The 25,869-nt window shown below is 38.5% G+C and overlaps 2 protein-coding genes and 1 pseudogene across 4 annotated transcripts in view; 1 reads left to right on the top strand and 2 right to left on the bottom strand.

The window, feature by feature from the left end:
* Positions 1–11,756: 11,756 nt before the first annotated feature.
* On the bottom strand, positions 11,757–13,720 carry LOC140599074 (uncharacterized). Its single transcript, XM_072759482.1, has 2 exons — positions 12,995–13,720; positions 11,757–11,810 (listed from the first exon to the last, which is right to left on the bottom strand). Exon 1 carries the CDS (start codon positions 13,718–13,720, stop codon positions 13,070–13,072), a length of 651 nt encoding a protein of 216 aa, XP_072615583.1. The 3' UTR covers positions 11,757–11,810; positions 12,995–13,069.
* The window catches only part of CDC73 (cell division cycle 73), a 188,605-nt gene continuing 176,395 nt past the window's right edge, over positions 13,660–25,869 (top strand). For 2 of the 3 annotated variants that reach the window (XR_012001792.1, XM_025991343.2), the window contains exons 1-5: positions 13,683–13,813; positions 16,291–16,396; positions 19,169–19,238; positions 24,504–24,566; positions 24,650–24,702. Coding sequence is in view for 2 of the 3 variants with exons in the window: in XM_025991343.2 (XP_025847128.1) it covers positions 13,683–13,813; positions 16,291–16,396; positions 19,169–19,238; positions 24,504–24,566; positions 24,650–24,702 (423 nt within the window). In the remaining variant the exon portion in view is untranslated. Of the gene's footprint in view, positions 13,814–16,290; positions 16,397–19,168; positions 19,239–24,503; positions 24,567–24,649; positions 24,703–25,869 lie in introns of all 3 variants that reach the window. The other variant, XM_025991342.2, reaches the window with a different exon arrangement.
* On the bottom strand, positions 17,947–18,438 carry LOC112914357 (cytochrome c oxidase subunit 6B1 pseudogene; annotated as a pseudogene).

Genomic DNA, 25,869 nt, shown 5'->3' with positions numbered 1-25,869 from the left:
TGAGAATTTCTCAGCAGTGCTGTAGGTCTGACTTAGAATGAAGGCAACTGGAGCCTAAAAAAGATACCATTTTCTTCCTTTCTCTCCATTAAAGGAAAATGAAGTCAATATACTTAACACTTTGCCAGGTACCAAGGAGGTCATCAAAAAGCACTTTGAAAAAGGGAAAGAATTCATATTTATTAATTTGTCAGATACTGCATTTGAATAATTCATATATAAAAACTCATTTAGCAAACAACAGCTTACTTGGGAACTACTTTAGATATTTTTTCATTTAACTTCCTTAGCAACCCTATGAAGCAGGTGCATTCTTACCTCCATTTTACATATGAAAAATCCAGAGCAAAAGATTAAGTAACTTGTCTAAAGTGATACAGTTGATAGATGGGGCTTTTACTCTAAGTAGTCTGATTCCAAAACCCAGGCTCTCGATAACCACGCTACACTGCCTATCACCACAAAATACTTCTATCTGTAATTAGTGATGAAAATAGAAAGGCAAAATAAAATAAAATAAAATTAGAGGTAAATAACACAAACAAGGCTACACCTATAGTGATTAGAATGGGGATTTGACCACGATTCTAATTCCAACTTTTCACTGTGCTATGAAGGCTAAACATAGAATGAAGACTTGTACTGTTTGCTGTAAAGCGTGTATCTAAGAGGGCATCTGAGGAGGGCAGTCAGAACAATAACAGTGAGGGAAGTCAGTTCAGCCCTCTACCCATTCACAGACAAAGAGAAAAGCTCTTTTTTTTTTAAGAAAATTTTTAAAAATTTTATTTATTTATTCATAAGAGACACAGAGAGAGAGGGGCAGAGACATATATAGATGGAGAAGCAGGCTCCATACAGGGAGCCTGATAAGGGACTCAATCCCAGGACTCCAGGATCACGTCCTGAGCCAAAGGCAGGCACTTAACCACTGAGCCACCCAGGTGTCCCTCTTTTTTTTTTTTTTTTTTTTTAAAGATTATTTATTTGAGAGAGAGCGATAGAGCATGTGTGCATGAGCGGGGGGAAGGAGCAGAGGAAGAGGGAGAAGCAGACTTCCCGCTGAGCTGGGAGCCCAATGTGGGGCTCAGTCTCAGGACCCTAAGAACATGACCTGAGTCAAGGGCAGAAGCTTAACCAGCTGAGCCACCCAGGTACCCTGGGAAAAGCTGCCTTTGGTATCCAAGACCTGGACTGGCACCAGCAGCTGGGCCGGTATGTTCTTCTGTCCAATATAAATAATTTGACAGAGCATCAACATTAAATGCATCTGACTGTGATGAGTTAAGACAGAATAAGACCACTCAGTAATCACATTTGAACACATACACCATATGACCAGTATAAGTGACTGCTGCTCTTTTGCAATTACAGCTTTAACTTCACTTCCTTCTTCCCACCTTCAAGATAAGGCAAACTACAGACCTGCAGTAAAATCTGGGCCTTGGCTGTTCTTTTACATACTTATACTAAGAATGGTTTTAACATTGTTAAAAGATTTTTTTTTTAAAGGAAAACAAAGAAGAATATGTGAGAGAGACCATATGTAGACTGCAAAGCCTAAAATATTTTCCATCTGGCCATTTACAGAAAAAGTTTGTCCATCTCTATTCTAGAGAAAATTAGGATACCCAATCATAAAATTATCTTTGCTTCTTGATAGGCTCCAATACAGGGTAAAGCTCCACATCCTTAAATGCTCCCCCAAATTACCTAACACGAACTCCAAATCCTAAAATAAGTCCTATTTAACACCCTGTTACAGAGAAACTGCACAGATAAAAATAACGTAGGATCTTTCTTATAGCAAACAGTCAAGATGCCCAACTTTGACTAATAAATATGTCAAGAACAATGGACAGAAAGCCCAGAGTCAGCCAAATCCCATCTATCACCTGCTTTCCTATGACAGTAAGAATGGTTTTTGCAAATTAAAGGGTTGTTTCAAAACAAACAAATGAAGAAGAATATGTGACAGAGACCATATGTGGACCATAAACCCTAAGATATTTACTATTCAGTCCTTTACAGAAAAATTTGCCTAGTCCTAGTCAAGAACTGTGAAGGGTCATACACTTTTTTTAAAAATTTTATTTATTTATGATAGGCACACAGTGAGAGAGAAAGAGAGGCAGAGAAACAGGCAGAGGGAGAAGCAGGCTCCATGCACCAGGAGCCTGATGTGGGATTCGATCCCGGGTCTCCAGGATCGCGCCCTGGGCCAAAGGCAGGCGCCAAACTGCTGCGCCACCCAGGGATCCTGGTCATACACTTTTTAAAGATTTTATTTAAAAAAATAAAATAAAGATTTTATTTATTTGATAGAGAGAACAAGCAGGGGAAGCAGCAGGCAGAGGGAGAGGGGCAAGCAGACTCCCTGCTTGATCCCCACTCTGAGAATATGACCTGAGCTGAAGGCAGATGCTTAACCGACTGAGACACCCAGGCACCCAGAAGAGTCATATTTTATTGTATTTGCAAACTGATGAGTTAATTTGTAACAGTTTCACGGATAATGACAACATTATACATGAAATTTATGGATCAGAGATGAAGGGCTATATTACTGAAAGCAGTAGCCAGAATATCAGCATATTTGCACTGGCTTCCTGAGCCTCAGTTCCCAAATGGAGATGTGGAGGGCCAATGACACCAGCATGCATCTTCCGTGGGTGGCTTTACAGAAGAACCCACGGCTAAGGTCCGGCACTCTGTGAGCAAGCAGCAAACATTATAGCATGATACAATTAAACTGGTTCCCCTCACCTCCTGCAACGTGAGCAGTAGTCATGTTGCAGTTACCTTGACATATTTAGTAGCCTACATGACGTTCTACTGCAACTGTTCGGGATCAAGAGATGATAGATAAACCTTATAGTCTGCCATACTTAGGAGAAACACCCAGGGGTGCTCAGGACCCATAGTGGATTGCCTCTTCCTATACTGTGCTCCTGGTAGTCTCTGTTTGAAGGTCATGATGGAAGTCAAATTTCCACCAAGATTCAGCTGAGGCTTTCACTGCCACAGTTTGGCACTCTTGCCTCTCTAGTTTGGACATCCAAAATCTCTTATATCTCCTACTGATTAAAGCTCTCATGCCTGGAGTGGGTAGGTAAGCTTATGCTTAATTGAATTCTGTTGAAGTCCTTCACATTGGGGTTTCTTTTCTTTTTGTTTCATTTTGTTTCTTTCCTTAGGAATAAAGTCTCCTGGAATCCTTCTGCTATCTGACAGATTGGTGTTGCTCCTTAGTGAAACTGTTTGCTAGTAGTCTTCTAACATTTTCTCCTGTGGTCTGTCTGTCTAGTTGTCTATTAGGGGACAAATCTATAGAAAAGGACAGGCAAAGATCTGTCTATTCTTGAGCCAGTCTCAAGGGCAGAGAAGTTCAGGTCCTTAAACCAATTTTGCCATGAGTCTCCGTTTTTTAAATTATATATGAAGACTTCTTTCTTAGTCTTGTCTTTGTGCCCCTGCTTTGTTTAATTTCATCTGCTTGGAAGCAGAAGGTTTGTTGAACCTGTGTTTAGTGACAGTTAGCCTTTGGCCAACTTCCAGAGATATGAGGTTGCACAAGTACCATCTTTAGGGAACACTGCAGTTCTCACAGGGTCTTCTCAATTGAAAATTGCCACTTCCGTGCCAAAACACTGCTTCCTTAATGTTTTCACACTATAACAATAAACTCGTATGCTTCTCTCTCTAACTGGCACAATTGTACCAGAAAAATTTGGAATTATACTAGCCACTTTAGCTACTTTTGACAAGAACAAGATTGTTCATTTAGGAGGTGCTTTGGAAAAAAAAGAAAAGGAAGAAAACCTGATGAGGAAATTGTCTTGTGTACCAAAAAAAAAAAAAAAAGAACATTTTATTTAAGGTAGGAAACACCAGCCTCCTTCATATCCATACTTGGAAGATTAATAAAGTCTGGCTTTTTAAAAATATTTTATTTATTTATTCATTAGAGACACAGAGAGAGACACACACACACACACACACACACACAAGCAGAGGGAGGAGACTCACTGTGCAGAGCCTGATGTGGGACTGGATCTCAGGACCCCTGAAGCATGACTTGAATCAAAGGCAGACGCTCAACCATTGAACCATCCAGGTGCCCAAGGCTGGCTTTTCAACTGTATGGCTAAATACAACTGTCAAGGGCCCAAGTTATCCTTAAAATAACTATAATAAACTTCTTTCGTGTATGTACATCTTAAAATGGGTATTTCTGTATCAAATTCTCTCCTCCCTCTTTGCATAGAAAATATAAATTGGCTTATATTTTACAGTAGCAACTTCATATTTGTCTGAATCTGGCTCCTTAACATTTTGTTCTGTTTTTCTCTCTCTTGGAAAATGTAAAGATTAACTGATGGATCAAACAAATAAACAAACAGAAACATTTAGTTATAATGTGCTCATTCTAGAAATAGCTAGTCCAGATAAAGTAAAACATCTGAAAGAAAAAAGTTGTCAAATTCTTAGTGCTTATTTTGTGAACCCTGAAAAGCATATTTACTGAATAGCCCTTGTTACATAGTTACAATATAAAATGACAAAGCTTTAGTTAGTTTCAAAATAAGAGCTTTTGATATAATTCAGAGTTTTTACATTTAATTACTGTATAAAAATAATGTCAGGGCAGCCCCAGTGGCTTAGCTGTTTAGCGCCGCCGTCAGCCTGGGGTGTGATCCTGGAGACCTGGGATCGAGTCCCACGTCGGGCTCCCTGGATGGAGCCTGCTTCTCCCTCTGCCTATGTCTTTGCCTCTCTCTTCTCTGTGTCTCTCATGAATGAATAAATAAACTCTTAAAACAATAATAATGTCAACACAATATTTTGTACAGGAAGAGGGTTAAATTTTTTATAATTTAAACTTCCTAAATTTCTTATGTTGGTTTTATAAGTTAAATAAATTATCATTATTTCTATATCATGACTAAAATTACATATACAGTTGTGTACATATATGTAAATATATAAAATATATGAATATATATTTAAATAAAATATATATTACCGGGAAGCCCCGGTGGCTTAGCAGTTTAGCGCCGTCTTCGGCCCAGGGTGTGATCCTGGGGACCCGGGATCGAGTCCCACGTCAGGCTCCCTGCGTGGAGCCTGCTTCTCCCTCTGCCTGTGTCTCTCTCTCTCTTTCTCTGTCTCTCATGAATAAATAAAATCTTTAAAAATATATATATGTATATATATCCTAAATGAAATGACAATAACCGATATCTTTTCAAAGGTTAAATTTTATGAATTTTTATAATACTACAAATAATAAGGATTTAATGTGTTAGCTAAAATTGTAAATTCCAGATCCTTAACTAATTTTAAGAATTTAGACAAATTGTTAACTAATCTTTTGATGCCTGGGCAATTTCTAAGTAAAAATTAGATTTAAAAAATTGGCTACTAAACATAATCTTTTATTCTTATTTCTTAGAATGGCAATAGATTAACAAAATACACAAATGTCTCTGGGTTATATTACATATGTCTCTGTGCTTATTTTTACTACCTTAAAATTGTGATATAAAATGCACACTTATGGAGAAAAAAATAGCTAAGCCATTATTGATTTTTTTTTTTTTTTGGTCTTCTGAAAAACATCAGAGAAGACCAAAAAAAGATGGTTACTTTCCTGAAACTAATGTAGCCTTGTGCATCAACTGTACTCAAATTTAGGAAAATTTTTTAAAAATTTATATAATCATATAAAGATTATTTTTATGTGTGTATGTGTGCACAAGCTGGGGGTAAGATCAGAAGCAGAGAGAGAATTTTTTTTTTTTTAAAGGCTTTATTTGTTTATTCATGAAAGACACAGAGAGAGAGAGAGAGGGAGAAGCAGGCTCTAAGCCGGGGGCCCGATGTGGGACTCGATCCTGGGTCTCCAGCATCACGCCCTGGGCAGAAGGCAGGCCCTTAAACCGCTGAGCCACCCAGGGATCCCCGCAGAGAGAGAATCTTAAGCAGGCTCCATGCTCAGTACAAAGCCCAATGTAGGGCTCAATCATCAGGCTTAATCTCATGATCCTGAGATCATGACCTGAGCCAAAATCAAGAGTTGGATGCTTAACCAGCTGAGCCATTCATGCACCCCATCCCCATATAATCATATAAAAGTTTTTAAAATGCCATAAATCCTTGTGCATTTTTTTAAGTGCCTGTTGTCTTCTCTCTCAGGTTACTATGGACTTAATTTAGAACTACAAAATTATTAGAAGACTGGCTTTAAAAATAAAAAGAAGATGGTTACTCTGGTTAAGAATGATAATATGATTGGTTGACTACACTGGATGACAATAATTACACAGAAATACAAGAATGTATGGCAAACAATAGATACAATTTTCTGTTTACTAAAAAAGGTATTATTAGGGGCACCTGGGTAGCTCAGTCAGTTAAGCTGCCAATTCTTGATTTTAGCTCAGGTCATCATCTTAGGGTCCTGGGATAAAGCCCTGCATTGCATCGGGGCTCTGCAGGGAGTCTGCTTCAGGATTCTCTCTCTCTCTACCCCTCCTTCCTCCATTTGCTCATACTCTTGCTCTCTCTAAAAAATAAATAAATCTTTAAAAAAGAGAGGTATTACCGCTTATCAAGGTGTTAAATTTAATATTATGTATACATCTTGATCTCTGTCAGGGTAGTGTTCTCATGTGGTAAAGATGGAAACTCAAGGTCTCTTGAGGTCTGAACTTCAAAACTTGCACGGCACCACTTCTGTCACAATCTATTGGTCAGACAACCTAGAGGAGAAGAGGTTCTGCTGGAACAAGCTGGTGCAGATGCAAGTGAAAGTGTTGAAGATGTAGGCCACTGCTTTGATGCCAGAGAAATGCCCAAGCCGTACTATATTGGTGATGTGCATCCAAATGACCTCAAACCTGAAAGTGGTAGCAAGGACCTTTCCAAAGATGCCCCATCAAATGTTGCTGGTCACACTGGATTTTGCCCATCACAGGTGCTATTGTCTTAGGCTTCCTGTATTGTTACTACACATCTGAAAGCGAATCCTCCTGGGACTGTGTGGATTTGGAAAGCATATCCATTGGGAGGGCAAGCTAGAGATTTGTTTGGAGGCCTAGGGAGGCCCTCTTCTCAAATCCTGCCTCCCCTTGGACACCAGATGGTTGGCCAGACATCCACCCCAGAATTGAGACCAGTGACCTTCATCTCCTACAGCCTTACTCCCAAAGCACCTGCTCATTGTTCTGTGCCCCTGCCAGTGGCCCTTCTCTCTCTCTTCTGGCTTCCACCAGCCCCTCTGTTTCCTAATTTTGTTTTACAATTACAATCAGTATGTCCTAGTAAAATAAAAAGCCGGTAAAAATGCCAGCTTTCCAATACTTTAAATATACATTAGACATTCTCAACAGGGCAACACAGTCTGGTTTTGAAGCTTTTCTTTTTCCATTTTTTTTGAAGTAAATATCTATATATATCTTAAAATATATATATATATATACATATGTACTATACACAATAACATACATATTTTAAGGCTACTGTTAAAAATTTCAAATATTGGGGCACCTGGGTGGCTCAGTCATTTAAGGGTCCAACTCTTGATTTTGGATCAGGTCATGGTCTCAGGGTTGTTGGATCGAGCCTCACATCAGGCTGTCCCTCTTCCTCTGCTCCTCCCCTCTTTAGCTCTCTCTTAAATAAATAAATAAAATATTTTAAAAATCCTTCAAATATGTTAATTATTTGTATATTTATATATTCATTTGTGCCTAAATATACACATACATAAAGGTATATTTATTTATTTGTTATTATTTTTTAAGATTTTATTTATTTATTTGAGAGAGAGAGAGAGACAGAGATAGTGAGGAGAGAGAGCATGAGAGGAGAGGAGAGGGAGAAGCAGGCTCCCTGGTGAGCAGTGAGCCCGATTTGGGGCTTAATCTCAGGACCTCAGGATCACAACCTGAGCTGAAGGCAGACACTTAACTAAACCACCCAGGCACCCCTAAAGGTATATTTATAAATCTTATATTGATAAGTTATGTGAATAATGTATAAAAAGAGTAAAGTTAGAATATAAATTTGAATATAATCTGTTAGAATATAATCTGTAAGAAGATTCAGTTAATCTGTGCTCAAATTACTAGATGTTCCTTTTTATCACCAAAATATTTGTTAATTCTTAGTGCTTTATCATGTGTTCTTAAACCATTCTGCAAAGACTCCTCTTTACTTTTGAAAAAATTCAGCTCTTAACACCATAGTTGTCTATTGGTGTGTTTTTACAATGTTGCTTATAGATATTTCCTGTCTTTAATTACTTAGAAAATTCTTGGATACCTGGGTGGCTCAGTCCATTAAGTGTCTGCCTTCCACTCAGGTCATGATCCCAGGGTCCTGGGATCTAGTACAGCAATGGGTTCCCTGCTCAGAGGGAGTCAGCTTCTCCCTCTTCTTCTCTTTCTCCCCTTCCTGCCCCTGTTTGTGCTCTCTCTCTCTCTCAAATAAGTAAATAAAATCTTTTAAAAAGGTACATTAAAAAAATACTTAGAGAATTCTTGTTTGCTTTAATAACTATTTTTAATTTTTCTTTTTCTCAATTTAGGCCCCAGATTGAGAATAATGCCTAAACTCTTATCAAGGCTCCCCAAATGGCCATTAGGAAACAAAAAGAATTGCTCCTTTACACATGAAAGGCCAATAAACAAAATTAGGTTTTTCCAGAATTCTTCAAGTTTTAAAAAATTATTATGAGGAATTATTGTTTGTAAAAGTTAGGGAAAAGGGATCCCTGGGTGGCGCAGCGGTTTAGCGCCTGCCTTTGGCCCAGGGCACGATCCTGGAGACCCAGGATCAAATCCCACGTCAGGCTCCTGGTGCATGGAGCCTGCTTCTCCCTCTGCCTGTGTCTCTGCCTCTCTCTGTGTGTGACTATCATAAAAAAAAAAAAAAAAAAAAAAGTTAGGGAAAGATTGACAATGCAAAATGAGGTTCATCTTCTTAGGTTAATTATATATAAACAAAATGTGTTAACAAAAATATTTTTCTGGGGCGCCTGGGTAGCTCAGTTGGTTGAGTGTCCAGGTCATGATCCCAGGGTCCTGGGATGGAGCCCCACATCAATCTCCTTGCTCAGCAGGCAGCCTGCTTCTCCCTCTCCTGCTCCTCTTGCCTGTGCTCTCATTCTGGTAAATAAATAAATAAAACCTTTAAAAAAAATAAAAATATTTTTCTATGATTGTATACTTTTCAAGTGGAAAGAAGTCTCTCAGAATATTTGTACCCAGGATCCTAGATTCAAAATTTCTTTCTCTTTTGTTCATGAAAAGTCTGAATAAGCAATAAAAGTACAGACTCTTTGGAAATGTATTACTTATTTCAGTCTTTTATTAGGTGCAGTTGCCAAAGTATACCTGTCCTAAGAGCTGTAACAAACCACAGCAAAACATGGGAAAGCTTCCGTTACCTGTTCTAGGGTCTCCACTAAACCTAACTGTTCCCTAATCTACTCAGACTGTTTCATTGACAAAAATCACCCATCATTTCTCAGGCAGTTGCCTAACCTCCAATAAAATACTCTCATTTCCCTGACGCAGCGCTACCCATGACTATAACACTAAGTCCAGTGATGTCTTTCCTTTACCAAAAGAAGGAAAATCTAATCATTGCTTATCTCAGTTAGGAAATGAACCATAACACACACCCCTGAAACTCTCCTGGATGTGTCTGATTTAATTCTGTTTGTTGATGGTTCCTGAATAAAAATAATTAAAAACTGTCAAGAGGGCTATGCTATCAAATATTCAAATTTACCCTTAAAATATAAGGCTCTCCCAGAGTTAAATTAGTTCAGATACCTAATTTCTGTTACCTAAATCTGCCAGCTGATAAAAGGTATACATACATGCATATAACAGAAATTTATATATATGTATATGCACATATACAGTGTTTTCTGTATTTCAAAAATGATAAGCTTAAATAATATGTGCTCTTCATCATCATAAAATCCTAATCTTCAAGCATTAATGTGTATATGTGTGTGTGTGTGTGTATAAGGTATGATAATATGTAAATTATCCCATGACCTTGGAATCTTTTGAAAACAGAATCCCTAAACCTCTACAGTAACCTCTAAAATGGACAAATTAAAAACTTTTAGGTGTTTTGCTATTATTTAAGGAAAAGGCAATTTTAAAGGTGGATCAGAATGCCTCATGATATTAAACAAAATAGCAGAGATAAATTGATGATGATATGGAACCAACATTAGTGGGGTAATTACAAAGGTATTGCTGAGAATATTTCCAGTGTGCATCTTATCAGCCCAAGACATAATCCAGCAAGACTGTAAACATGGGAACTGGTACAGAAGCCAAAGCCTTGATGTCCCTCTGAACACTGCCAAATTCCTTTAGTAATAAGCTATGAATATGTTCAGGTTGCATATTTATTCTCAGGATTGAGCAGAAGTGTTTCATGGCTCTGCATCCTTATCTTCCACAAACTTTAGGGAAAATATAGAATTAATGGAATCCTAAATTCAAAATTAGCAAGGCTCTCAGAAAATTTTGAACTTTCATGGCTTATTACTCTTGCCATTGGCCTTGGTGGCAATAAGAGTTATACTCTGAAGCCCATAGATTACCTGTTCGTGAGTTAACAATTAGCCCCCACCCTTTGCATTTGTAATTACTTCTAATCCTAGATTCTACCCATTACAAACTAAGATGGATAAATACTGTAAGTGATTTATGGTACCTCCAAAATTATCATTAAAAAGTTCAAGCTGCATTTCCAAAATACCTATTTAAACATGCCCTTCTTAGTTTAAAACCTGGAGATTTAGTCATCTGGAAAAGGTATCAGAATATAACTGTACTTGAACATTAATGGAAAGGATTTTATCAGGCAGGTATAGTTAACAGTGGGCATAGTGGCAAAACTCTAAGGTGATGATCTCTCATCCATGGTTTTCAACCAAAAAGATATACCATTAGGGGGCCTGAGTGGCTCAGTTGGTTAAGCGTCTGCCTTTGGCTCAGGTCATAATCCCGGGGTCCTGGGATGGAGCCCATGTCCGGCTCCCTGCTCAACGGGGAGTTTGCTTCTCCCTCTCCCTCTGTCCCTCCTTCCTGCTGTGCTTTCTCTCTCAAATAAACAAAATCTTTAAAAAAGATAAAAAGATGTACCACTTTCTCCCGATTGCTAGACATTTACTCTATCACGAGAATTCAAACTAAGAATTGTTATGAATTCTTCAGGCACTGATGACTGGCGACGTGGTCAGCTTTCACCCAAGACAAAGAAGACTGATCTTCCAATTTTTTTCTAGTTTAGTTTCTAGGTTTTCAGCTCTAGTACTAATCTCACCTTTTATTGTGTTTTGGCACCAACATTATTGAATTAATACTAGTAAGGTAATTGCATAAGATTTAAATAAAAAATAAATGATCTACACATTTGTTATAAGCAACAAATTACTAATGTCGTATCTCATTACACTGAGTTTAAGAATCACTACCTTCAAACCCACAATTTATCCTAAGAGACTATCTGGTCATTGTAATAGACTGACTATTTTGTGCTCACCTACCTCCCCTTCATATGTTGAAATCCTGACCCCAAGATGATGGTATTAGGAACAAGGCCTCTAGAAGGTGATAGAACCTTATAAAAAAAAAAAGGACTCCAGAGAGCTCCCTTTTTCTTCCATTATGTGAGTATGCAATATGAAGACAGGTCTATGAACCAGAAAGCAGCCTCTTACCAGACAACGAAATCTGCTGGCATCCTGACCTTGGATTTCCTTGCCTCTGCAACTATGAGAAAAAAGTTTCTATTATTTATAAGCCCCCCCACCCCTCAGTATGGTATTCTCTTATAGCAGCCTGATTGGACTAGAACAATCATTGTTTGTGTATGAAATAAAATTAAGTATCACGTGAGGGAACTATTATTGACCCTCTTATCCATCAAATCTTGAGTTTGCTGAACTCATCTATCCATTTATTAATTTAACATTTCCTAGGAGCCAATAATGTGCCAAACAACATGGTAGACACTAGGATATGACAACACTGGTCTACTGTCTTTTAGTTTTGCAGAAAGAGGCAGGCAAGTAAATAAGGGCTGTCAAGTGGTACTGGGTGCTCTGACAGAATTATGAATAGAGTAGACAGTGTGGGAGACTAGAGAGTAGTAACTTCTTTATAGTATTTGTTTATGCAGTGAATTCCAGGAAAATACCACAGAGATAGGATCACTAGCAGAATAGACACAATTTTTCAGATTAATTTGCAAAATGGTTATATATAGTATAAGAAGTGAACCACACCCTTCTATATTCCTCTATAGTGCACATAACAAAAGTGGATCCCTTTGAAAGCATGTCAAGATTTTGGTTATGACAATAAAGAAGTTGCCTTCTCCCCCCCCCCCCCCTTCGGCTCTAGTAAAGGGAATAATAAAAAAAAAAAAATAAGGGCCCCATATGTTTGGTGTTTAAGGTTTAAGGTATAAAGGGCTCAATATATTGAATTTATTTAATTGATTCCAGCATGGCCATTTGAGTGCCAATAAAAAAAAAATCAAGTAATTCGAAAGTGTTCAAATTCTGACAGGTTGGAGTCTGTTTTGTAAGTTTTTCCTTAGGGTCTCTGAACAGAGCCATTTAAACATACCGCTTTGAGGCTGGCAGGAGAAAGGGCCAGGTTGGAAAAAGTCATCATCTAAGGAAACGAAGTGGAAGATCCAACATTTATGTTATTTTGATGATTTGCTAGATGCTTTCTTTCATCTTATTCTCATGCTAACCCCTTTTCTCCAGTAGCCAATTAATGCTGTGACAACGTATCCTGGCCAAGGTCAAACAGCAGCTAAGAGACACAGGTGACTGGGGCTGATCTCGCCCGGGCTAGGTCTTCCCCACTCTGCGAATGAATACACTAAGGCCAAACCAACGCTCCCCCAAGCAAAGTGCCCCCCGCCCCCCAAGCCTCCTCACCCTTCTAAAGGGGCTCATCTGATCACTAAGACCTGGAGGCCACTTAATGGGTCTCATTTGGTTGGCAAGGTGACCCTAGGGCTCTGCAAATCCGCGAAGCTCCATCCCTTCCAAAGGAACGAGCCGAGAGCCCAGGTGGGTCGGCGACCGCCCAGCGCGCGCCCAGGCACAGCAGCACGCGGCTTCCTTGCAGGTGCGCGCGCACCTGTCGCTGGCCGCGTGCGCGCGGCGAGGGGCGAGGGGCGTGTTCGTGCGCGTGCGCGTGCGCGTGCGCGTGCGCCGGCAGCCTTCGCCGTACGTGCGCCGTGCGTGGGCGCGGTGTCCCTGCGCTCGGAGCTTCGGGCCGGGATTCGGCCCGGTGCCGAGTGGGAGTCTGGGAGGGGCGTGCTCCTGGCGGCGGCGGCTCCCCCTGGCGGCGGCCGTGCGGCGCTGGCGGCGCGCAGTCAGGCGTTCTCCGCGGGCAGCCGGCGGCGGGGCCTTGCCTTCAAGCGCGGGGTCCTCGGCGGCCTGGGTGTCTGCTGCCCCAGCCGCTGTCGTAGGCGAGGACGGCTGCTTCTGCGGCTGCTGTTGGTTCGCGGCGGCGGCGGCGGCGGCGGCGGAGGAAGAGGGCGAGGCGACTGGGGAGGAAGGAGGCAGGCGCGGCGGCGGCGGCTTCGCCCGGGCCCGGCGGCGGCGAGGGGGGGGGAAGATGGCGGACGTGCTCAGCGTCCTGCGACAGTACAACATCCAGAAGAAGGAGATTGTGGTCAAGGGAGACGAAGTGATCTTCGGCGAGTTCTCGTGGCCCAAGAACGTGAAGACCAACTATGTAGTTTGGGGGTAGGTCCGGCACGGCTGTGGCCTGGGGAGGGCCGGCAGAGGGGGGCGCCCCCAGGCGACCTCTCTCCTAACCCCTCCCCCCGATTCCCTTTGGGGATGGAGGAAAAGAAAAAAAAAAAACGGGTCTCTGGGTAAAAGTTTCTCACTGGAAAAGAAGTTGTACTTTTAGGTGAGGAGGGAACAGGAGGAGGTGCGCCTGGACGGGTCCATTTGTTTCAGTGTTTGGGACGCCACAGGGAAAGGGAGCTTGGGAGTTTCTGAGTTTTCTGGTTCATTTTTGCCGGTGAGTGGTCGAGTGTTAGCAACGTGTGTAGGTGCAGAAAGGGGCACACCGTCCGGTCCTGGGGACGCCTTGCTGCGTTGTGTTCTTCAGTTTGGTTGTTTCTTTTTTTTTTTTCCTTTCTCTCGGAGGCTGCCGTGTGTGGTTGTAAGTATCCCTGCTGCCCCTTGCAGCTCCTGGTCTGTTTCTTTCCCTTCCGTAATTCCTTCCCTCACGAAGAGCAAAGAGAACCGAGTATGTGAAGTCAGAACGGGAAAAAAGATCGGGTCACTCGGGAAGAGTCCTCACAGCCCCTCTTGGGGGGCGGAAGGCAGGAGTTTCCTCAGGGAGAAAGTTGCCGGGCGAAATGGAGGGGGCCTTAGAGGTCTCGGGGAGAGCCCGAGGGTGGCGTGGGGTTTTAGGAACTGTGCCCCGAAGAGCGACGTTTTGAGAATGTTGATCCGTGCCGGGTTTTCTGAATATCAAGTCGTGAGGCAACATTATCTAGAAATAGGTGCGATTATCGTGCGGGACCTTTGTAGTGGTGTTTCTGTCGTTGGTACTTCACTCGAGTGGTTGGAACCTCGGGCCAGAACCTCCATGCCCGTTTGGCTTGATTGAATGGGGGAACCTTGGGCTTTTATGAAGGAAGAAGAGTGGATGAGAAGCTAGGGAAGATGTAGTTTGTTGGTTGCTAGTTTTTTGGCCTGGAGGGCTTATGGTTTGATTAGCTTTATGACATGTGGATGCAGTGACATCATTCTGAGTTCCCTGCGTTTTGTCCTTTGAAAAGAATTTACGCAGACAATCGCATTTCATGGGGATTTTAACTGTTTGTTTGTTTTTTCCCTCGTGGTTAAGAAGTAGTAATGGTGTAGGGCAGTTCCATCCGAGAAATAGAGAAAATTCTTAGCACCTTGATTCCTGACTCAAAGGAGGTTAACTTAAGAGGAGATGAGATAAAACAGATAAGTTGGTGAGAAATGCGCTCTGGTCCTTAAGAGAGTAACCACTTCTAGCTTGGGGTGTTAGAAAAGGTTTCATGGAAGTGTGTTTGGGATGTAGACGTGCTACACATTTTTCATGAACAAATGAGTAAGCTTTAAAGAATGGGTGAAGAACTTGAGGACGACATGATGGGGTAGGTCTTGAAGAACTGTACGCTCAACAGCCTGTGAGCTGGAAGGGAAATGTTTCTCGATAGTCCGATGAAGCCAGTAGTGAAAAGGAACTGCTTAGAGTGACTTCAAGCTTTAACAACAGTGAATCACCCCAATAAATGTATTTTCGTTTCGTTTAAGTTCATCTCTGTATGCGTGTGTACATACATCCAACTTCATAACTGTAAACAATAGTTAATCCCTTCTTGCAGGCAGTACATTGTGACTTTGCTCTTCTATATCATTAAAATAAACTGGTTATCTGTATGTTATATTTCATTGTACAGTAATTGGTAGTGATAATATGGTTTGAAAGATGTCAGTTTAAAGAAGTGGAAATGCAGGCTAGAATTGTAGTTTGGGGCTGATTATTTTGGGCTGTATTCAGATGACTTTAAATAATGATGTTTTTTAGGTGAGGAGAATCTACATAGGAAGGGTGAGATTGGACATGAATACTGTTGAACAGATAGCATTATGTGATTTTATTAAAAAAGCTTGCCCCTATAAACTGCATTGTTTTATCACAATTCATTATGATTTTACACTATTGGTTAAATTTTTGAGGGATGTCATAAGAATTACACCTCTGAAATTCATAGTTGTGTTTACTGTAAGAGTGTTGTTAAGGATGTTGTTTATAGCAGTATTTACTTAGGAGACATAGGATAAATTTCTTGTAAGTTTAGCATTGGTAATAGTTGTCCTTCTCCTCATCAGTTTGTTTTCTCTTGTGGCTTCTTTCCAGTCTATAACTGATAAGGTTTCTCTCTCTGTTGACAAAGGCCAGATAGAACCAAATTTGGGCCAAATTCTAAAAAGTACCTTAGAATGTGAATATGGTATGCTTTCCTTCTTGCTTCTTGTTCTGTCTTCTTTGAGTTCTTTTGCTTTAATGACATTTCCACTTATTAAATTTCATACTTTTATGGGTATTTTTGTTAGCCATGTTAAATCCTTTCTTGGGTAACAAAGCAAATATAGATAAATTCATGTGTATAATTAAGTCCAAAGAGTTGAATTAAAATTGAGGGAAAATTTTGTTTTAATTACTTCAGGACTGGAAAAGAAGGCCAACCCAGAGAGTACTACACATTGGATTCTATCTTGTTTCTACTTAATAATGTGCACCTTTCTCATCCTGTTTATGTCCGACGTGCAGCCGTAAGTAAAATGTATTTTAAAACTTTTTTGGGTTTTTGTTTTTTTGGTGGTAGGTATTATTTGGCATGGATCACTTCCCTCATGGGTTTCAAATCAAAAGAAAAAAGGTTTGTATGAAAGGCTACTGGAGGGTCAAAATTAGATGACTGTGATTTATGCAGATTTTTAAATCTGTGACTTTCATGTAAAAAGTGGACACTGTTTACAAGAACAGAAATTTTGAAGGCATTTGTAGGAATGTTTTTAGAAATTCATAAGCCTGTGGAAGGACTCTTGATATTTAGAACTGTAGGTTAATCTCAAGAAAACTTTTTTGGGGGCATCAAAAATAAGATTAATAGACAACTTTAAAATTAAATTTTTAATCAGTTTAATAAACCCTTTATACGTTATTGATAAACTCATTTGTTTTCAGTTTTGCTTGCTTTCAGCATCTTAGTATTTGACCACTGTTTTTCTGAGTAGGAAATATTCAGCATCTAATACGCCTAGAAAAAATACAGTTTGAAACTACTTGGGATTTGGGAAATAGTGGGATAAAAATAACAGCATCTCTATAAACTTGTGTTACCTCATCTTAAATCTTTTAAAAACTGAATTAGGCAGTAGTTAGAATATTTTGTTGGCTACGTTCATTCATTTTGTGGTAATAAAGATGATCCAGATACTTGGTTTAGATTTCGAGATTATATTGGGAAATGATAGTAGCATGCAACTGATGGCTGTAATTGTTACTGTGAAACTTAGGAACCTTCTTCACATGGTATTTAAGTCTTTTGTTTTTCTTAAATACGTCACAGATTGAAAGGGCAGAATTCTGTAATTCTAGAGTTCTATAAATGTAGTTTTTTTCTCTTTTGTGTTATTTGCTCTTTCTTGTGAGCAGGCCATTTCTGAAATAAGTTTTCCTGACCCATAGCTCCTATTTTAGAGTGAGTAGGACTTCTCTCTTTCTCAGTTGGCTTTATTATATAGACATGATTCATTAGTAACCAAATGGTGGAGTATGTTATCAGACTTAGAAACAGTAATTTAAAGAAAATTAATTCAAATCTTTTAACTATTTATGATATACTTCAAGTAGACTAGTTTTTAAAAACAAGCACACACAAATCTGTTGGCTCCTAAATTTTATACTCCTAGCAGAAATTAAAAATTAGCCTGCCCTTTAAAAAAAAAAAAAAAAGGTTAATTTTAAGTGACTAAATATAAATATAGTTTATTTCTAACATCAGGGAGAGTGTGCATAATGTTTGGTGTGGTGAAATCTAATCAGTAGTCAGTATGCGATAATTAGCCAAAGAATACTTGTTGCTTCATTGTTGTTATATAAAGTGACAGAGGGATTTTAATTATATAATCTTGGCAGCCACCAGTCATTCCTGTACTCAGTTATTTGTTTACATTATAAAAATGATATGAGAGATTGTGATAACTAGTGGATTCGTTGAATTCATGGCCCCAAGATGACTTGGTGACTAAAGTATACAGTTTTATTTGTGTTGTATACCTCTTTACAAAACTGCTAGTGTAGGAGATTTTTTTTTTTTTTTCACTTTTCCAACTAGTATTTATTATTAGTTAAGCCATGATTCAGGATCCCAGGGTGGGGATCACCATGTACCCAGGTCCCCCTTCACCACCCTGGGAGAAGGATGGAGGACAGAGGAGAGGTGGGTGGAGCCAGTTCAGATCTTCCCAGGAAATGTGCCTTCTCCCCTGCGGTCATCCCAGGCCGACACCCAGGATATGGGGCAGAGGGACTTGTACACTCGCCGGTACCATTCACACACGGAGACATCACCCCCTTTAGCAGTCATTGCCTTCTCACAGCGGTGGAAATCCAGGTAGTTCTGCCAGCAGTTCCTAGTCTGGGTCTGGTTGGGGAAGCGGCTGTCAAAAGGGGCAGTCTGGTAGTTCTTGATTTTGGACTTGATGTCTTCTGCCATGGTGCTGACTCTAAGGACACCCCTGCAGCACCTCGCAGCTCAATGTGGCCCTCAGCAAAGACGCCAGAGTCGGACCGGTGCTAGTGTAGGAGATTAAAGGAAAATTATCCATTTTACCAAAATAGATATATTTTCCAGATTTAATTTTTTTAATCTTTTCCCCTTCCTTACAGAATTTGTGTACATTCAAGGATAAAAAAGAAATGTGTAATGTGGAAAGTAAAAAACCACCATTAATGTTGTCCTATATTATGTCCTAAGTTTTTTCATGCTTAAATAACACATATCTATTGTTAATTATGAAAACTTAATTTATTTATTTTTTTTTTTTTTATGAAAACTTAATTTAATGGCTAAGTTAGTATATTTCACAGTCCAAGTAGAATATTTTGAGGAAGTCTCTTTTGTGTTTGAGGCGAGAATGTACTTGGAAATCTATAAAATGAGCAGGCAATAGGACTAAAAAGATAATTGCTTAAAATGTGAAAAGTATCATGAGTAAAATTAAAAAATACTTAAGCCAAGGGAACAAAAAAGACTGGAATTGATTTTTTGAAGAAGGATGAGTCATTGTTTCATTTTTGATGGTTATCTTTTATATATCTTATTTGAATTTCAAAATGAAGTTATTAAAAATTAATATTCTTAAAATTTTTTAGGACTTTTACTAGGTTTTTTTAGCCTAGTTCCCTAAAGATGAAGTCCTAAATAAATGTTACTGAGATACGTTGGAATAAAATTCAGGCAGTATACAATGTTTGTCTTTATTATGTTTCTTATACTTGTTGTTGATTTGATAACTAATTTAAAATTTTGACCTCAGACTGAAAATATTCCTGTGGTTAGAAGACCTGACCGAAAAGATCTACTTGGATATCTCAATGGTGAAGCATGTGAGTAATTTCTAAGTTGCTCTCACTCTTAAATAGCCATTGCTTCTTTCCCTCCTCTGTGAAATAAAAAGCAACGAGAAGAGAATTTGTATCTCCACTAAAAAAATTAACCTACTAGAAGCATAGGTGTGCATATGCTCTCCATTCTTTTCTGTTACGGTCAGTGCACTATTTTCCCTCCTACGGTCAATTACCACTTCTCTGTCTATATAGATTCCATTTCCTCTCACACTTTCAAAGATTTTGCCTTTGTAAATTGTTGCTTTTCTCTTGCATCATCATCTTTCTCCTTTTCTCTGCATCATTCCCTTTGAAATGCGTACTGTAAGATCTCTTATTTAAAAACAATTTTTGACCCCACATTCCTAGTATCTACTGTTGAATTTGTCTTCTCCTTTTTATTGCAAAATTCTTTGTTAACAGTTGCTTAACACCACTGCTTCTCTCCTGAATTCACGCCAATCTGGCTTTCCTACTCATCATCTCACTGAAATTACTGTTGTAAGGTCAACACGGACTTTAGGGTTACCATTTCCTTTGGTGTTTCTTATCCATATCTTGCTTGACCTCTTAACTGCATTTGATACTGTTGACTACTACACTTTTCTTCACTTGGCATTTGGGGCACCAGACTCTTTTAATTCTATTTGTGTTCACTGTCCATTTCTCATTTTATTTTGCATAACTCTCTTATCTTCAACACTGACCTATTCCTAAGTTCCAAATTATAAATTCACTGTCCACATCTTCCTTTGGATATTTAATAGGTATATGAAATTCATCATATCTGAAATAGAATGTTGATTCCCTCCTTCCATTCTCCCTCAGACAAAACTAAAATAGCAGATCTGGTCTCCCAGTGTTCCCATCTCAGTAAATGCTATCCCATTCATGTAGTTGTTTAGGCCAAAAACCGTGGAGAAATCTTTGATTATTTCGATTTCATGAACAAATCCTTTTCTTTAGCTTTAAAAGTATGACAATTTCTTAACCACTCTGTTCCCACCCTGTCCCATCCTTTCCTTTAGACTTGCATAGGTCTTATAGGTCCCTACTTTGTATTTTCTGGTATAATCTTTGCTGACCTATTAGAGTGACCTGTTTTTGAAAACATATATAAACTTGATTGTGTCACTTACCTGCTCCAGCCCATTCTATGGCTTCCCATCACACTTAGAATAAAGCTCACATTCTTTATCCTATTCTGATCTATGTGATCTTGCTTCTGCCTGAATCTCTGTGGCCTCATCTTCTTCCAACCTTTCTTTGCTCATAGCAGCTCAGTCTTACTGATTCTTTTAATTATCCTAACTTTTTTTTTTTTTTTTAAGATTTTATTTATTCATGAGAGACAGAGAGAGAGAGAGAGGGGCGCAGAGATACAGGCAGAGGGAGAAGCAGGCTCCATGTAGGGAGCCTGACGTGGACTCTATCCCGGGTCTCCAGGATCCGGCCCAGGGCTGAAGCCTGCACTAAACCGCTGAGACATCTGGGCTACCCTATCCTAACTTTTTGAACCCTTGTACTCGCTGTTTTCTCTGTGTTCAGTTCTATTTCTCTACATTGTCTCATGTCTTATTTCTTAGAATCTCATTCATATTTATGCTTAAAACTTCTGTCAAAAAGAACTTAGCCCTCTAAAATATAAAATAGCATTGTTTTCCCACATATGCCCATACAGTATCTTCCTGATTTATTTTTTATCAAATCCCTTATATTGACTTGAAATTACAGATTTGTTTACTTCTATATAGTCTGCCCCGTTAGAGGGTAAACTCTAAGGAAGCAGACAATTGTTAAATACCCAGCATTTAGAACAGTAATCAATAGTAGGTGCTTACCTGTATAAATGAGTAATTATTAATTTGCTGTCTAAAAAAATATGAATCGATATAATAAATTGATATATGTAATAGAATTTGATAGATATGAATAAATTAATGTAATATAAATAAATCAATATAATCTAAGACTGTTTGGTTTTAAACTTCCTTGGGGTAGAATTTACTACCTTTAAGTCATGAATAGCTGTCTTATCACATACTGTGTGCTATGGGTTTAACAGTAAGATTGATTTGCCCAGAGTATCTTGCATAATGGAAAGACCATCATCAAGAGTTGTGTTTCTGGGGGCACTTGGGTGGCTCAGTTTGAGTGGCTGCCTTCAGCTTGAGTCATGATCTCAGGGTCCTGGTCCCCCATGGGGCTCCCTGCTCAGTGGAGAGCCTGCTTCTCCCTCTCCTCCCCATTTGTGCTTTCTCTCTTGCTATCTCTCTCAAATAAAAATCGTAATTCAAAAAGAGTTGTCTTTCTGTACTGTCCTCACTAAACATTCAGCAAACAGTTACTGAGTGGTTATTCTTTTTTTAGATTGATTTATTTATTTGAAAGAAAGTGCGTGTGAGTACGAGCGCGCGGAGGGGCAGAGAGAGAATCTTCAGCAAATTCCCTGCTGATTGCGGAGCCCAACATGGGACTCCATTTCATGACCCTGTGATCATGACATGAGCTGAAACTAAGAGTCGGATGCCCAACTGACAGGTTATTCTTAAAGGCATTGTACTTGGTGCTATACAAAATGCAAAATTCCTCTGAACATTTTTACCATTGTATAAGATAGACTAATAAAAGAAGGTTGGAGGACTGAGGAGGCATTCTAATTCTTCTATGAGGAGGATGGAATTGAGGATAGGCAAAGGCTTTTTTTTTTTTAAATCATGGTGTACTTGGTAGAAATAGATTTTTTTTTTTTTAAGATTTTATTTATTTATGAGAGAGAGAGAGAGAGGCAGAGACACAGGCAGAGGGAGAAGCAGGCTCCATTGCAGGGAGCCTGATTGGGATTCCATCCTGGGACTCCAGGATCATACCCTGAGGCAAAGGCAGACACCCACAGAGCCACCCAGGTGTCCCAAGGATCCTTTATTTTTAAGCATCTCAAGTAAGCATGACAAATAGGCTGGGTAGTGGGAGAGAGGCAAATAAATTGTTTTTCTTTTCAGAATCCATAAAAAAAAGTTGCCATTTATTTATCCACATCATTTCTTGTAGTTTCTATAGGACAAATAAGTTTAGTCATCAAGTATGTTACTTTGCTACTTTTATTTTATTTATTTTTTTAAAAGATTTTATTTATTCATGAGAGACAGAGGCAGAGACACAAGCAGAGGGAGAAGCAGGCTCCATGCAGGGAGTCTGATGTGGGGCTCAATCCCAGGTCTCCAGGATCACGCCCTGGGTTGAAGGCAGCGCTAAACCGCTGAGCCACCTGGGCTACCCTACTTTGCTACTTTTTTTTTTTTTTTTTAATTTTTATTTATTTATGATAGTCACAGAGAGAGAGAGAGAGGCAGAGACACAGGCAGAAGGAGAAGCAGGCTCCATGCACCGGGAGCCCGACGTGGGATTCGATCCCGGGTCTCCAGGATCGCGCCCTGGGCCAAAGGCAGGCGCCAAACCGCTGCGCCACCCAGGGATCCCTACTTTGCTACTTTTAAAACAAATTGTTGATTTCATGGTTTAATGAAAAAGTTGAGCAAATCTTAAGACATTCCGTGCTCTTATACAAGATGTAATAGCTTAAAGATATCAGTTCATAACATACATTTTATTTTTTTATTTTTATTTTTTTTTCATAACATAGATTTTATATTTAACATTATCCCAATTAAAGTCTCTATACAGTTTTTCTTGAGGGAGGAGTTGGAACCAAGACATGATGATTCTAAAATCCATTTGGTAGAAGTAAGTGTCATAGAAGTTTAGAGAAGAGCAATGAGAAAATACTAAGTATTCTAGAGTTTAGAACTTAAAGCCACAGTAATTTTTAAAATGTGAATAAACTGATAGAATGATTTTTTTATCTGTTAAGTATTAAATTATGTAAATTTGACACAGAGGTCAAATCAGTGGGGGAAAAATAGGATTATTCAAGTGATAGGTTGATAAAAATGAAAACGTTCTGTATAAAAACCCTGACAAGCTGGGGAAAAAAATACTTCAACTCATATCACAGTGAAAGGACCCGTCTCACTGATAATATGAAGTGGTCCTAGAAATACATGCATAAAAGACCAACAACCCAATGTATTATAGTCATACAATTCAAAGAAAAGGTGATGAAATCATACGAAAAATGCTTATTTCACTTGTAAGATAATTACAAATTGGAACTATACAGATAGCACTTATTTTGCCTTGATAAAAATTTAGCAGTTTAATAATATACTCTAGTGAGTCTCTGAGGAAATAGATACCTGAATATATCTTTAGGTATAATGTCAACTGATAAAACACCCACTGAAGACATTTGGCAGTATTTCTTGTTACAAAAATCAACCCAGAAATACTGGATCTGGGACTTTATACCAGAGGTATATTTGAAAATCCATGAAGCATTTTATATATATATATACGTAAATGCATGCACACACACAAAACTATTCATTGTGTCATTGTAGTGGCAAAAACCAATAAAATTGAACTGCTTGTGAGTAGATAGGGAAAACTAGTTAAATACAGTATAATCCAGACAGTAAATACTATATATATTTTTAAAAAGTTGAAGAATGCTGTACATACTGATGTGTTAGAGCTCTCTTGTGAGGTTAAAAAAAGATTCAGTACAGTGTGTATAATATGCTGTCTTTTATGTTAAAAAGGGAAAAATAAAAGTATAATATATTTCTTGTATCTACAAAAAGAAACTCTAGAAAGATACACAAGAGATCGTTAATCATTAAATAGTTATGCAGGGTGGTGAGAACTACCTAGATGGGGACTAGTACATACACCCTTTTGTTAATTTCATTATTTTGAAACATTCAGAAATTAAATGATTTAATTAAAATCAATTTTTTAAACAATTGTAATTAAAAATTGTGATTTTTAAGGTGAACGCTAACTTAAAGCCTTTTTCTTTATAAATATATATTTATGTATTTATGTTTAGATACATTTCATGTGCATGTGTGGTAGGTAAGTAACATTGGAGTATACGTTCTTTGAAGTGACCAGTTGATTTCAATTTATCACAATAATTTGGAAGCTAGATTATTAAAAATATTTTGTTCTTTTACAACTTTTAAATACAGATTGATCTTTATAATAAAATGTTTTTACAAGACTACTTAACAACTTTTTTTTCCTGGGAAATCACTGTATATAAAGTAAGAAATAACAGATACTGAGTATTTCACTTATAATAATGTCAAGTATATGTGTTCAAATATTGGTCTTCTCACATAAATCTTTTTAAATCTTCAGCAACATCAGCAAGCATAGATAGAAGTGCCCCTCTAGAAATAGGTCTTCAGCGATCTACCCAAGGTACGTTTTGTCATATATTTATATTGAACTTTTCAAAAACTTATTCCAGTACTATATATTTATTTACTTTTTTTTTCTTAAAGTGAAACGAGCTGCAGATGAAGTTTTAGCAGAAGCAAAGAAACCACGCATTGAGGTAATGGGACTTTATTTTAAATGTGATTTGTAAAAAAATAAAAAAATAAAAAAAAAATAAATGCGATTTGTAGTATTACAAAATTGGGTTTGTGTATAGATAAGAATTCTTTTTCATAGTAATCCTAGGAGCTTTTTTCCTGGAAAACTTGTAGTACAGTGAATGTTTGATTAATAGTAATTTGAACTATACTTTAAGATCTCTTACATACAATCTATGTGATAGACAAATCACTTTATTTTCTTTTATACTATTGATGAAAGTGTTAGGCTGGGTCATGAGTTGGAAAACTAGTATAAAAGGTAAGATAGTAAATATTTTAGGCTTTTTGGGCCATTTAGTGTCTGTCCAACTCTTCCACTTTGTTATTGTAGTGCAGAAACAAGCATAGGCAGTACAGAAGTGAACTGGCAAGGCTGTATTCCAGTAAAATTTTAAAAAACAAACTGAGCCCATCTTTGGGTTGTAGTTTGCCTACCCCTGGAATAAGATGGTGTGAGAATTTGCTTCATTCTTTTTTTTTTTTTTTAAAGATTTTATTTATTTATTCTCAAGAGGCAGAGACATAGGCAGGGAGAAAGGCAGGCTCCATGGGGGGAGCCTGATAATGGGACTCGATCCTGGGACCCCAGGACCACAACCTGAGCCAAAGGCAAGCGCTCAGCCACTGAGCCACCTAGGGTCCCAATTTGCTTCAGTCTTAAGATGGTGAACATGAAGTGCTTATTATAGTTATTTCTCAAAATACTAAAGTATATCAGGGGGTATCTGAGTGGCTCAGTCAGTTGAGCATCCTCCTCTTGGTTTCATCTCAGGTCATGATCTCAGGGTCCTGCACTCAGCTGGAGTCTGCTTGAGATTTTCTCCTTCTGCCCCTCCCCCTGCTTGCACACATGCCTTCTCTCAGATAAATAAATACAATCTTTAAAAAAAAATACTGATGTATTAGGTTGCGTGTTTTTTATAATGTTTTATAGCCAGCAAGTGGAATGCTAATGTTGGCAAATAAGGATAGTGCACATGAAATAGAAGCTGTATAAGAAATGCAGTTGCCTTTAGAAGGAAAAGGCATTGAACAGCTAGGGTATTGCATAAGAAAGTTGAGCCTTAGAAATTTTAATTAAATGATTATGAGACTGTTTATTTAAAAATTTTAATAAGCCCCAG

This window comes from Vulpes vulpes, chromosome 5 (assembly GCF_048418805.1).
Source record: "Vulpes vulpes isolate BD-2025 chromosome 5, VulVul3, whole genome shotgun sequence".
Classification (NCBI taxonomy): Eukaryota; Metazoa; Chordata; class Mammalia; order Carnivora; family Canidae; genus Vulpes; species Vulpes vulpes.
Note: the sequence above shows the minus strand (reverse complement) of the source record. Positions and strands in the feature narration are given on the sequence as shown.